Source organism: Haemaphysalis longicornis, unplaced genomic scaffold, assembly GCF_048455015.1.
Source record: "Haemaphysalis longicornis isolate Haplotype H1 unplaced genomic scaffold, Haemaphysalis longicornis Haplotype H1 scaffold_1, whole genome shotgun sequence".
Taxonomy (NCBI): domain Eukaryota; kingdom Metazoa; phylum Arthropoda; class Arachnida; order Ixodida; family Ixodidae; genus Haemaphysalis; species Haemaphysalis longicornis.
The window spans coordinates 219,923,392-219,938,309 of record NW_027526203.1 but is presented as its reverse complement, the minus strand read 5'-3'; the positions used below and the strand labels follow the sequence as shown (position 1 = coordinate 219,938,309).

The following is a 14,918-nucleotide window of genomic DNA, read 5'->3' as shown; positions in this document are numbered from 1 at the left end:
TAGCTGGGCCCTGTACGTCCGACGTATCTTTAAGAAATATTGCGGGTACGTCCGACGTATCTTTAATTAATTTTGCGGGTACGTCCGACGTACCTTTAGACACAGCGTTTAAAATTTGGGCCTATTCGTGGGCAGACTCAGTTGGTACACCGAATTTTTCAGATCTCCTCACCTTCCCGCGTGGTCGAGCGTGGTTCGTGGTTCGAATCCTCGCAAAGACTGTTTTTTTTCCGTCGAGGGTTTGATTAGTTTTTTTTTTTTTTTTTTTACAGGGTACAGACAGGGTGCCAGAGTACCCTGCCTCCTACAACTGACGTTCGACGGTAACCTCAGTATCAAGGCAGCGCTGAAATTTGTTTTGCTTACAATTTGAATTCATGAACGTGCAGTCGGTACGCAACATGAAGGTTAAATCAAGTAGCAACTAAAGCAGTTGTGCGAGGTGCGTCTTCGTTTAGCATTCTATCTTATTTTGTTCTGATTTGACCGTGATGGCTCGAGATACATTTTGCAGCTCATTTCAATATTTGCCCGCCAACATACTTAGCAATAAAGACGCCAAGTGATTATTTTTTTTTTTTTTGCTAAACCTAAAGTCTTGATAATTGCAGTTCAAGAAGCGACAATAACTGCTCATAAACGACTTCAACACGATGGCATACGTGTCCAGCAACGCCCGCCAACGCAGCGACTGGCGCGCGACTTCGCCGGTGTCCTGCGGGCCCGCGTGCTGACGCCGAACGACGCCGACACTCGCGCGACGCGTAATTTCGCGTCCATGTGGTTAGGGCTTTAAACAGAAACATATGAGGGGAAAAAAAAGAAAGATACTAGCGTCGCACACGATTTTGTTTCCCTCTTGCGAGAACCCGTAGGGGTCCGCATTCGATCTCTGACCTCAGCGAAGGCTCTAACCGCCCCTTCAAATAAGGCCAACTGGAGAACACGAGGGAAAAAAATGCATTCTGCGTCAGGTTAGGCATCGTTATATTCTTGGCTTATATACAGCAAACGCGTGGTGGTTTTGCCGTGGATGGTTCGAGATAACCACGCTAGTTTCGAGCAACGCCGCTTTCGAGCAACTCTAGCTGGGCCCTGTACGTCCGACGTATCTTTAAGAAATATTGCGGGTACGTCCGACGTATCTTTAATTAATTTTGCGGGTACGTCCGACGTACCTTTAGACACAGCGTTTAAAATTTGGGCCTAAGCGAGGTAGGCGGGAGAAGCTGCACGCGCAAGGCCGGGTGCCACGGCTCGCGTAAACATGCCGAAGCAGTTGCTATGTTCGTCAACTCATAACTGTGAGCACCGGGCAGCTATTGCTAAATTTTAGCGCCGGTATCAAAGCCGGTGTTCCAGCTCTGTCCGAATCAACGAAATGTTAGTCGTATGGAGTTGGCCGCGATATCTGCTTCAAAGCAGCCGCCGAGGCCGCACGGGCAGAACCTCCGCGCGTAGGAAGGGGTAAGCAGCGATGAGCACCATAATACAGATGAATAACCGATACAGATTGGTGAAGCATAAGCAACACGTAATGCTAAAATGCCGGGGAAGCATAAGCTCAGCGACAAAAAGAAAACGACCGACACCGTCACTGCTTCAAGATGATTGACGCGCATATTAATGGCCCATTCGTTTAGCTGCGGTGGTTGCCTGTTGGATCACTGCAGCTTCGTGTCAACCGTTACTGTGCGTCATATTGCGTAGCACTGAGGTGAGATGCTGGCGCGCTGTTTTTGCTCCCGACGAAGCTCGCGTTGCCGGTGCAAGTTTCGCCGGCTGTCGCATGAAGTTGATGGCGGGTGTGCACAGGAACAAGGTCCCACCAGAGCGTAAGCCACATTCACACAAAACAGCAAAACGAACGCTTATGGCCAGAAGTCGATCGGCGTTGTTTACATTGCCCGTCGCACTGCGCGGGTTCATCGCTGTCGCCTTTCCGCTTCATTTCAAGGGAACCGAGATAAACTATTTTTTTGTCAGCCTCCTCGCGACCTTTTTAGAATGTTGCAGAGCCGTAGACCCAGCAATACGTACAGAAATGCGCACTACTAGCTCGACTTTTTCACAACGACTGCGGAATCTCCGCCCGGTAAGCCGCCCTTTCGGGGTTACCAACATCCGATTTTCGACGGCGCCGCTGTTCGGCGGCGCTGCGGTCGCACTCGAAACACCAGCGGCTGAATTTCCTTTTCGTAACACCGGCAGTTGAGGTGTATCAGCGACTGCATCATTAATTTGCACCGAGGTTTAACGTGCGCGCTAGGTAGCCTTTTTTTTTACAGTATCCGTACTTTGAGGGCCGGCAAATACGCCTCGAGGCGAACATTCAAGACGACGGGAACATTTGTGCACCCGTGTCGCCGTCCTAGCATCTCGCACGTTAAATTTTCCTCGTCTGTTCACGAATGAATGTCAGCGGCCGTTTCCGTCCCGTAAGATCACCTTTGCGGTCGATTACTCTCGCATCACTGCGGCACTCTTGCCGTATGTTTGCACTTCCATATGAACAGCCTTTTGTACATTTCGCGGAAGAAATGAACAAAAGAAAGCCATGCGTGTGTTTAAAAAGCCGCGTTTGTTAGCACCGAAAAATTGCAGAGCAATGTTAATTCAATGCAATGTCACCAAAGAGGAATTGTGATGCAGTCTGTCACTTGGCCCATAGCATAATTTTGTCTTTGCGGCACGAGGGCCGCGGCAACAGCGTTCGAATAGCGTCAGGAAGTGGCATTCCTTATGAATACACCTGGCATTCTTATTCACTCAAAACCTGCGCCGGCTCATCATTGCTACCTTCCCCAGCTCATGAAGTTGCTTGGAGGCAAGCGACGTATTCGTCGTGCAACGTCCTCCCGCTTCCTGCCCCCCCCCTCCTCCCCTCCCCTCTTTTATTTGTTAGCGTGGCTGAGCCTTCTATTTTGTTCCATTGGTTCATGATGCGGGCTTTGAAGCCCCTTGAGGTTGCCCAGTGTCCCGATGCCACCCTTCCTTGAAATGCCCCTCTCATCTCTTTCGTTTTCCCCGAATTGCTGCTCTCGGGATAATAGTCGGTCAGTCTCGTTCTATGGAACTCTGCGCAGAATCGACGGCGATCTCCCCGAGAGGCTCCAGGGAGCCAAAAGAAAACAAAATGGGGCCCACTGAGCCCCGCTATTGTCTGCTGAATGGGAGCAGGCGTTCTGTGCCCACCCCCAGCATCCATTGTGTTGTTGAAACCATCCAGAGAGCGCGCCGGGTTCTCCGGGTCCAAAAACTTGTCGGTTGGGCTACGTCATTGTTGCATGTGGAAGGCACCCGAGTGACGATTCGTTCCGTGTTGCCCCCACCCCAGCCCACTTAGCAACATTCCTCTATGCGAGGAAGAAGGGAGAAGACTGCCATGGCCGCGTGGCGCGGGGGAGTCTCGGAAGAGAGCGCGGATGATGCCTTCGTGCAAGCCGGCGCCGTGCGTCGTAGGCGCGTTGACCTTGTGTGCATTGTAACACGGCGGTTCAACTTCGGTCCAACCGTTTCGTTTGAGGCATGACTTTCACAGTTTACTTGCCGAGCGTTTTTCAGAATAGTACGGAGAACCGAGCCATCAGTGCAAGCAAAATTGCAGCCACTTCTTTGAAGGGAAAAGAAATACCTCGAAAGCAGAAACAAAAAGCGAGTTGTCATTGATTTTGACGAGTAACGCAAAATTGTTGGCCGGATCGCAGGTGCGACGACAGAGCTGACCATTATCACCTGTTCTTTCGTCACCATCTGGCGCTCCCCCGTTGTCGCTACTTCGCCGTGTTCGGCAGCGCGCTTTTGCATGGGTTAAGCTGTATTTTCTTAGATGCGCGCGTGTTTTTGACCACCCGATAGGCCACGAGCAGGCCGCTTTGCGTAGTATGTTCGGGAAAAGCATCCCTCCCCATTTTCCCAATTTGAGTGGAAACACGACTATCCGTTGTCACCAGTTTCCTCCACATCTTCCCATATACGTCCCCCACGAGTTCTCCTTGTCCCTGTCCTACCTTTCATTTCTCTTGGCAGAAAACAAAAACTAGAAAAAAACAAGACCAATATTTAATCATGAATTCATCTTCCCCCTCTAGAGCAGCCTTAAATTCCGAGCGCCGCCCCAGACGTCCAGGGGCACTGGCAAAGATCGAACTATTTTCTAGCATATGTGGTCTCTTTTTTGGCGGCTGAGTGCCTTGTCTCCTTCACTTTGGCCCAAGGTCAAGCGCGGTGTTACGCTGGGCGGCGTGTCCTTGTTCCTGCTTTCGCAATCCAATGCCAAGGGTGAAGACACCGACCCCGTCGTTAAACGCTCACCTTGAGGCGCCGCTGAGAAGTAGTTGAAGCGGGTGGCTTTTAAGATCACTGCTCTAAAAGAGTGGTACGGCGGGAACCGCCATGGTATCAGTACCGTTTGCAATTTTCGTGAGAGTTATTATTTCTTGACTTGCACAACTACGCGCAATTTTTTTCTGTCAACTTTAATACATCACAGGTACCGCGTTGTATGTACACGTTGTTGTTAGTGAACTTCTTTGTGGTACGACATTTGTGCTGAATAGGCAGACGCGCACTTCTATGACAGGTCACACACATTTTTTTTTTTTACTTTCTAAACAAACAGGCGGTAAAAAGAAACCCTTTGAGCAGATATACGTATGCGTTTCAACTACTCTGGTTGCAGGACAGATGTGCGCCTCCCCGTCAGTGCATGAAGAAAAAAGAAAATCGCGTGGATTACGTTGTATACAATCTAGTTCGTTTCGGCAGAACGCATCCCCCCTCTTTCACGACCAATGGCGAAAACAAGGCTAAACATTCTACTTGCTCGTCATCTATACAAATTTTAGCTCTCTGCCCAAACGCGGCTTGTACTTAATAAACCCCCCCCCCCCCCCCCTTTTTTTTTTGTCCACTGCAGCCCTGTTCTACATCATCTGTTCTGGCCTGAGCGTGACCGCCGGCGCCCACCGGCTCTGGAGCCACCGCGCCTACAAGGCTAAGCTTCCTCTCCGAATAATCCTCATGCTGTTCAACTGCATGGCCGGACAGGTGAGGCCCCGAGCACCACTCTATCGAGGCGCACGAGCAGGAAAGTAGCGCCAGAATGGACCAGAATAGGGTAGAAAATAAAAAAAACACAGAAATGAACACAGTGCGCCCAATATGGGCTTGACCGTTTGCCGAACCATGGTTTTTCTAAGCCGTGTACCCCAAACACTTGAAATTTACGCGGATTGAAACTAACGTATCGGAAGTTATGACCAGTTGAGTTTCAACAGCATAAAAAAGTGAGCGTTTCTACTTCATCTATAATGTCAGACAGGGGCGGGGTGCAGCAGAAATGTTTAAAGCTTGCCCTCGTTAGAAAATCAATTTAAGGAATTTACCTCTTTTGTGAAGAGGCCATCAATAGCAGCGTAACTTCAGACTTAACGCCAACTTCCTTTACTCTTTTATAACTACGTTCCCCGTACGTCCGCCATTGCTTGAGTGAGGAATAGCAAAAGCGGGTGTCCAGCGCCCCGAGTCAAAATAAACGGAGCTATTTATTTACTCAGTTTCGAAAGTGACCTCTTATTCAGAAAGAGCAGGGGCGTCACAGTGAAAAAATAATCTGCACTTACGGCTGTTCGAGCGAGGTACGGTCATACAAAGTAACAGATAATGTGATGCCACGATGACACAATGGCTCGTAATGTGTGCGTTACCCGGCAATTCGCAATGTTCCCCGAGACGCGTGCGTAGAAAAAACTGGGAAAAAAGTTCTTAGCGCTAGAGATGTGCACTCAGCGTAGTGGGCGGGCATTTACCGTTCATTAAGGCTTGCTTCGCGTAGCATTCACAAGTGCCGGTAAGCGATTGAAGCTTCTTCGTTCGCCGACTTTCCTATATCACATGCTACAACTGACAAAGGGGCGCGCCTCCGTCCGTCCGTCGCAGATTTCTTTCCGTGATATAAATTGTTATCTGAACTACCATTCACCTATCTTCGTGCTTCAGGGAAATCAAGAGTGAAGCATTCATTCCATTTTTCTGTTTTCCGTCGATTCCCGATCTTGTTACTGTTCCGGCGGACTTCCGGTGGCTGTTTCGGTGGCAAGGTTAAGTGCGCGCAAGCAGCCTGCCTGTACGACGTTTTCTCACCGAGGGCAGCTGAAGTTAAAAAAGGAACGTACACGCAATGGTTAGGTTGGCTAGAGTAAAGCTGCCTGAAAACACTAGGCGAGGCATCCCGGCACGATTATTCGATCTGATAGTACGAAAACTCGGCGCGTACGCCCGGTTATTCGACGAGATTGCGCCGACACATGTTCCACATCAGGGTGTCGGGATGGTATCGCTGTACTATTTTTATATCACGATTCACTGCGGTGGTATTACGCTGTTATTGCAATGGTAATACCGCATTATTGCGATAATACTGCGCTGTTGTAGAATTAATGCAACAACTTTGCGTTTCCACAGCTGCGTTACTTTTACAACTCCGCGTTAATATAGCAATGTCGCGATCCCCGTAGCGACAGCACTGGTCACGCGGTCACCCCCGGCTGGAACGCACTACTGACAGCTGGGATTTAAACGTGGTTTTATAGTAGTCTATATATTTGGGAAGGGTGCATGCACTGTGAGAAGCTACCATTTTCTGTCTTGGCGATTAAGCTTCAGATATTGTTTCAATACCTGAAGCTTCATCGCGAAGACAAAAGACTCGGTGGCTTCGTAAATTGCGGACCGACGCGACAGATTAGCACTTATTTATCGTACTTCTACGCCGTCTTGACATGCATCCCCCCATTGACATGTACAAAGAAAGTGGGGAGGAAAAAAAAAAAAAACAAGCACAGGTCAGTTACTCGCAGGTACTGCATCTTCACTGCCCGTCTATCCCTTCGCATTTTGCTTCCACCAGGTGTCATTCCTTAGTAAAGGTGGTAATTCTAGCACAGCAAGGACCTTTCAGCTCAGCTCAACTAATGAACCGACCGTAAGACCGCTCTTTCGACGTCAAGGCAAAAATCTGCGGCCGTAATTCGGAGGGTCGATTGCAGCCCCGAACACGTTGTTACGCGAGTCGTTCTCGGTGGAGCGTCATTTAACCATTCTTGTGCCCTCGACAGGCAGGAAACTGTCGTGGTCCATTAAAGGCGGCGTCCACTTTCGTCCCCGGGGTGCATCGCCATTCGGCCCCTAAACATAGTGTTTCGGCGGCACCGTGCGATGGAGGGGGCGGAAAAGAGGACCATTGAGACTTGTACCGCTCATCGGCGAGAAGCAATTTGCAGGAGAAGTTCTTGATCTAAGGCCATGCATAACAACGCTTTCCCATGCGTGCTGCCCTTGAAGGTCTGTTGGTACCTGTGCCGAAGTTTCCAAATTATTTCGCGCCGCGCCCAAGAAAATATGCAGAAAACATCCGTCCGGCGTCTGGTCATGGGATATTAATAATCTAGTTTTGAGCCCTTGCCTTTCTTTCCATCGTAGCACAAGGGTTAGCACAAAAAAAAAATGTGTGTGTGTGTGGGGGGGGGGGAAGGAAGGGGGGGGGGCGCGGTGCCAAGAAGTCTTCCTGCCCACTTGGCTTGCATGATTCGCGATTTCTGAACCGCAAACATCTGTGGAACGGGTAAAGAAAGATGCTGCATATGTGATGGTTCGACACCAAACTAAATACCGCAATTTCTGGTCCCCCCCGTTTGCCCAGCATGCCCTGGTGAAAAGAAACGCAGCCTCATTTATATGTCGGGCTTTTTTTTTTTTACTTTTACCCAGAATGACATCTACGACTGGGTGCGCGACCACCGCGTTCACCACAAGTACTCCGAGACGGACGCCGATCCCCATAACGTGAACCGTGGCTTCTTCTTCGCTCACGTCGGCTGGCTCATGTGCCACAAGCACTCCGAGGTCACCAAAAAGGGCAAAGCCATTGACTGCTCTGATGTCGCCAACGACCCCGTCGTCAAGTTCCAGAGGCGGTGAGCACGGCTATGAAGCTTTTCAGGGTCTGATCTTCAAAACGCGATAAGCTTAGCTAGTGCGTTGTGCTCCACTAGTACAACAGCGCTCTTAGCACTCTGGTGGGATTGTTTGTTACAAAGCACCGATTGACTAGTCACTGCGACCAATGACGGAAATTCGATTAAGGAAATCTTTGCAGCCGTGAATGTTCTCAACGATATGATTGCAGGGATTTTGGGAAACGTGTTATAGATTGCACGTGTACATGGTTTGATCTTACTGCTGTCCAACATAGAATATTGAATATACCGGCACTAAGCCAATAAATTTCGCGTACAAATCCTCACTCTATAACTGCACACCTTCACTCAGGAAGCCGGGTTCTGTGATATCGCCTAGTGATAACTATGTGAAGCTTTGAGAATGAGTCAAGTCCAAAGTCCAGAATCGGCCCTGAGTCTCATAAACCCTATATTCAGGCTCCCTCCCCCCCCCCCCCCCCAAATGCATGGGTAGACTACCCCACTAAGCGATTACATCTAGCTTTTAAAGCGCGCTTACACGTTGACGGCTTTTCCGCAGGTACCACATCCCGATGACGATCCTGTTCTGCTTCATCGCGCCAACTGTGATTCCGTACCGCTACTGGGGCGAGAGCCGCTGGAATGCGTTCTTCGTGGCCGCCATTCTGCGCTGGGTGTTCCAGCTGAACTCCACCTGGCTGGTGAACAGCGCGGCGCACATCTGGGGCCAGAAGCCGTACGACAAGAACATCTCGCCCGCCGAGAACATACTGGTCTCCTTTCTCGCCATCGGCGAGGGATTCCACAACTACCACCACACCTTCCCCTGGGACTATTCGACCAGCGAGCTTGGCTGGAAGCTTAACCTGTCCACGATGTTCATCGACCTCATGGCCAAAATTGGCTGGGCCTACGACCTGCGCAAGCCCACCCGCGATATGGTCGACCAGCGGATAGCGCGAACCGGCGACGGCAGCCACGCGACGCAGCGGCACAACCACCACGAGCACGAGTACTAACGCTACTGGCGCCTCACTTTGCCGTCTGACGCCCTCGGGCTGGCCACAGCCTTGTGCGGTGTGCATCCACTGGGGACTTACTCTAGCCTATGCGGTTGAATACTTGGCAGGCTGTTTGACCTCCTTGGAGATTTCGAGTCCTGGATTCGGCGTCGTGTTGCCACCGAAGATGCGAATAGCTCATGGGAGTACCGCTGCAGCGTAAATGATTTGGGCCGTGATTCGATGTGTCATGTGAAGTACGGAGATGGGATGGGAAATACGCGCGTAGTCACCGTAAAATTCACTCGAGTGGGACATTTAGTTTTGCCTACGCCATGCAGCAGTGACGCTACGGGACAGTACTGTGTGCACTAACGTGGTTTCTGTTGGTTTTTTCACGGCGGCTGTCGCAATTTTTTTTGCCCGCTGTACAAGCCGCGAGCTACAGCTGCGAGCGTATTAGGGCTTGCAAGCTGTGGCTATTCTTTGAATTGGATACGGTGCAGAATCCGACGTTGTCAAAGAGGGACTACGCGACGACATTTCGCCTTCCGTGTCCAGCATTATGAATTAGGAATGACTGAGCTCTTCTGCTTTCTTGGGGATAACACTCATAACAAACTATTTCTCCAAAAAGATAACAGAAACAACTGTTCGCTTGGTGTAAGGATGGACAATTCAGCGTATTTATAGACGGTTATGCTCTGAAAGACAAACTTCCTTGAAAGTATAGTTGTTACCTGATATGGTTCTCATAGAACCTATGATGTCCTCAACTGACGCAAAAAAAGAAAGAAAAGGAGAAGGTAGCAACCTACTTCCGGCAGTTTATGAAACATTAACCACTAAAAAACAGCATCAATATCAGATACTCCCGTGGCCTCATGGTTTTTAGCTTTTCTGTATGATTGCTCAAAGCTACAACTCGCTTTGACGTGGACACACAAGTGATATGTGATAGAGTGAATCTGAGTGTTTTGTCCTTTTGTGTTTATTTGCCTGTACCTCATTTAAGCGACCCGTATATTTTTTTACATCGCCGAGGGCTAGAGCTTGTGCTGTTGACGCGACTAGTGGCACGCCTGCGACTGATAATTATCTCCCTTCGGCGTGTCCCATCACCAGTGTTTAGCGTCCTAGATGAAACTACGGTCTGATTCCTGATCTGTTAGGTGGGCCAGCTGTCGCTATTACCTAAGTGCAATCTTCAGCCCTAGCGTTACCTTGCGGGCCAGCCGACGGACATGTATGCCTACCCACCACCGCTATTACTCGAGACTTAAACATGTACATACATAGGACGCGATTTTATGTTTGAATAAAGTTTTAGTCAAAGAAAGTGTGCAGATTTCTTTGTGCTCACCAGGAGGGAAAACACTGAGCCCCTTCTGTCCGTAAAGGTGAATGACCAGTGGAGCTACATGAAACGCACATCAGGCACACGATTAGAGAATGCACACGTATGTGTTATCGTTTGCTGATTGAATTTGATTGCTTAAAGGGGTCGTGAAGTGAAAATGCATTTGTCTTTGCTTAATTTTGTCTGCTTGAGCGTCCTTTTAATAACATAAATTACAAATATTTTTACAATTCATTGCTTATGGAACTTAGGAGGCGCCTTTGAAATTCTCGTTTTGAGGCGCATTGCAAGCGACCATGCGGGCGTCGTCGGTCCGCCGCGCAACTATCAGTGACGTCACGTCAAGTACATTCGAGAGTTCAACGTTCTTTGTGCATATTGTTCTGCAAAGCTGCAAACCCGATATTTTAAAAATAATGCATCCTTTATTCATTGCCAAAGACAGCTTTCTATCCACGTGAGTGGTGTCGTGACTGCTTCAGTTGTCTTGCAACCACAGTAGCAGAACGCAGACCTACTGGCTGTTTGTACAGTTTGTAGCCAGTTTCCCTGCTGAATTTCACGTTGTTTTGCCGAACTCTCTCTGGAATCTTACCTTTTTTGTATGAAATGGCACAAAACCGCTAAAGCAAAAAAAAAAGTGCCCCGTGTGCGATTCGAAATTGCGGCCTCCGCGCCAGCCCAGCGTTACGGCCAGCGTAGCCGGACATTTTATCCACTACACTATCTACGTGAGGAGCACGCACGGCGAAAAACTGCTGCATAAAAGCCGCTTCGCATTTGTAACCCAGCACTCTGTCAGGTTTTCATTAATTCTATTCAACCCAGAGCTTTAACCGCCAACTTACTGTTGAACGCTTCTGCAGTAAGCCAAAGGGGAGCGTATACAATCAACGAAACAGCGTTAACAGCTTTGTTTATTGGAGAAAAAATCCCCCACCTGCCCTCGCGGGAACCCCTGTGTAGATGCGACGCATAGGGGGTTCACGTTGCAGCGTTGGACAGCGGAGGAACGGCGCTGGAACGATGGAGCGGAGCGGCGCAGGCACTGCGTTTGATAGCGCGCATAACGGTGAGGGGACGCGCCGGCGCCAGTGCGTCTGCCGCGGCTATGACGCAACACAATCCACTTTATTTCAATCCAAATCCAATCCAAGCCAAGCCAATCCATTCGAATCCAATCCAATGCCCCTCGCGACTCGCGAGAGTGTTCGCTATCGGAGAGGAGAGGGGGTGAGCGGCGGAGAGCGCAGCTCACGCGGCGAGGAGAATGGGGGAGGGGCGGACGCCGACAACAAAGCCGCCGCCGGATGCAGGGACAAGGCGAGTGAATGAGATGCAGTCGCATCTAAAACAGGAAAGCAATTGAGCTGCGTGATGGTGGGACGCTGCGCTGTATCGCTGCTTCTCGCTAGTTAATTTTGCGCTTGATGAGTAAATGTGGATGGGTTTTAAGTTCCGACTACTCGAAGTTCCTTCGATAAATGTGTTTATGTAATAAGTTCTCCTTTTAAGCGTTCGGTCATTTATCTTGTCAGGTGAAAAGTTTCACGTTCGCGCAACTCACATTACAGGCTACGTGAGACAGACGTCGGCAAGCTTGTGCAAGAATATCGGTTAGCAAAACGACAGTTTAGACTCAACCGAAACAGCGTAAACAGTTTACGAATGTGCAGTTTAGATTAAACATGGTTACTTCTGCCTGCGCCACTCGCCCGCGTTGTTGACTGGAAGTTCCACCATGTTGATCATTCGTATCAGAGATCATACATCTCCCGTTCAATTGCAGGGCGAGTTTCATCATGGCGCCGATGTCGTAGCTTTATCTGATCCCTTTGCAAGCCCGCTCTGTGGCGACATATTGTGCAGACAAGGGAGAACTATGATTGGCTTCTTGCTGATTTACTGAAACGTCACTTCAGGACTTGAGGAGAAAGCCTCGGTGAAACCGTAACTGCCTTGGTTTTCCTATATGCCGATATCGGGCAACGAAACGTGCATGTATTGTTTGTTTATCAAGGTTCCACGGTTATAAGTGCACACACAACACAGTTTTTTTTAATCTCTTCACGGAACCTTTAATGGAGCTTGGAGGGACAATAATTTTATCGTAATGGATAAACACGGGGCTGCTCGTTTTCCTCCTGTATAAGCTCGTGTACTGACAGCATACGGGAATCCCACGATATATGCAATTTCACTGTGAACTACACGTAATTATGAAAAGTAGACGAACTCAGCGCAATGGCAGAGTCGTCTTCGCGGATAATTGTCATGAGTAGAGACCGGAACTTTAGCCAAAATGCCTATTTCTTCCTTCAGTCCGTATCAAGCTTACTTAATTTATGAGCACGAACTAAGGGAAGGGAGCATTTTAAACAATAGTTTATAGTGCCTATAGTGCCTACTCTGACTATATTGGGTTTTTAGTGCGTATTTGTACTATATGGACTTTTTTGGCGCCTATAAACTAATGCCTTTTTTGTGGTATACATGCCTTTTTTGTATGGTTTGAGGCCGTGTCGTGCAGGGACTGTTCTCACTTCAGGAGCCCGCAACGGGGTGCTTGTTTGACGCCATTTGAACGAAAAATCCGCGCGTAGTGCCAAACACGCCGAGAAGCGCAATCCGTGCCCAAACCGCAACCACCTCGAACTTGCCACCTCGGCCGAGCCGCTAGAAAAACCCGTGCGCAGCTACACCGAAGGCAAGCTCCCCGACGTCACCCCTTTTCGCACGAAATCTTTGGCTCTGTATGCACTGTGCCCGCAGACCAACGGCGAAAACTTTTGCCGGTTGCCCTATCTATTGCTAACGCAATGAAAAAAAAAAAAAAAAAAACAGCAGCCGAAAAAATGAACGCGAGACAGCCGCGTACACACCGGTCAAGGTGAAAGACGCCTCCTGGGGGAATCCAGGTGCAAATCTCATACACCAAAGTTTTAAGGTGACGCCACGAACACGTGCACTGTTAGCCGCCGAGAACAGGTACACCACCGGTTGGCAAGATGCAGTGCGTGTAGCACGAAGAATGAACGAGAAAGGAATGGGGATCTCAGCACTTTACAAGTAATCTAGTAGTGACACCCGTCATCTCCCATGCCGGCTAATCCTAAAGCGCATTTGGAAACCTAGCGTTAAAGGAATTAGTTCCAAGGAGTCTTGCGTGCTGTCTACTATTGATAATCGTCATATAGTGCACAGTAACTTAATGGAGTTATTCCCGCAGCTTCGCTAATGATCTGCATCTGCAGGACGGAATGGCTCAATAATTGTTAGGGAATTATTGCCCTTCACTGTACTATCCATGGGATTCATCAGTGTTGTGAAGAGCTTGGAAGGTCGTTCTGCTCCGTTAATGAATAATCAGTTGCAGTCAAGATCTTTCTTCGAAGCGCAGTTATGTCTTCAAGCGGCAGTTACCGATTTTGCCTCTTCTACCACCGCCCGTTGCTCCAGTTTCAGGAACTCGGCTGAGTGCTCAAAACTAACAAAACACTCCGGTTCTATTAACAGCTTTGCAACCGCCAAAAGCGTCGCCGCCCAAAATATTTGAACCACGCTACACTTCAATGCGACAGGGCACATTCGTGTGCTTATTTCGCATTCTTAGCAGAAGGCATTTAAGCAGCTGAGAGCTTTGGTGCCACTTTCTCTGCTGAGCTCATTTGGGAGGTCCAGGACAGTTCCGCCGCCATCTCCGAAGGACCGCTTGAATAAATCTGCCTGGCATAAAATTTCTGGAATCCGTGTGGTAAAATATCTGCCGAATGTTCTCTTCAGCAAACGTTGTCATATTCCACATTTAATGAGGTCATGGAGCGTCGAGAAATACAAGAGCGCTCCCCCAACTTCCGTGGACGTTGAGCGTTGATTTTTTCGCACACAATTATCGACTGAAAGGGGGTACAACTTCAAGCAGTAAATCATTGACATTAGCGTCGTTTTTCATGGCCTTCAGCCCTTTGTTTTGGGGGAGAGTCCCACTGAATTTCACGTAAATTTTGAAATGGCAACTCTTGTGTGGCCTATTTTCCCGAATAACATAAAATTGGTTTGTCCCAGCACACGATTTGTCCGCGGTATCGCTGGAAGTAAACAAAAAAAAATGTGCTAAAACATGCTTCTGAAGTAAATACGAATTGAGCCTATATGTGCCTAAAAGAGAGTATTTCCTATATATACCTAAATGGGTATTTTTAGTGCCTATTATAGACGCCTAAAACCTGGATTTTTCGTGCCTAAAGTTCCGGTCTCTAGTCATGAGTTGTTTAAAGTGAAAGCTTACTTAGTGGGTCCGATGGTGTTCTGTCAAAAAAACTAGTGCATTCATCATAGACCGGAAAAGCTGTGATAAGATCTCCGGACACATGGTGCGCGCGTGAAACCGGGCTTCCATGACGTCAAAACGTTTACGTGAACATACCGAAAAAGTAACGGTTCTGGGTAAAACAATACACGCGTATATCTCATAAATCACATAACAAGAACAAAACTGTTTATTTCATCAAAATTCATCACAAAAAACATGTTCACAAGGCCCCTGGATCCATAGCCTGTGTGGCTAGTATTGGA

The 14,918-nt window shown here is 48.7% G+C and overlaps 1 protein-coding gene across 2 annotated transcripts in view; it reads left to right on the top strand.

The window, feature by feature from the left end:
* The window catches only part of LOC144142130 (stearoyl-CoA desaturase 5-like), a 51,167-nt gene extending 40,845 nt beyond the window's left edge, over positions 1-10,322 (top strand). For both annotated transcript variants that reach the window (XM_077673535.1, XM_077673532.1), the window contains exons 3-5: positions 4,919-5,049; positions 7,771-7,976; positions 8,542-10,322. In XM_077673535.1, coding sequence (XP_077529661.1) covers positions 4,919-5,049; positions 7,771-7,976; positions 8,542-9,001 — 797 coding nt within the window. In that variant the 3' untranslated portion in view covers positions 9,002-10,322. The remainder of the gene's footprint in view (positions 1-4,918; positions 5,050-7,770; positions 7,977-8,541) is intronic.
* Positions 10,323-14,918: the final 4,596 nt, after the last annotated feature.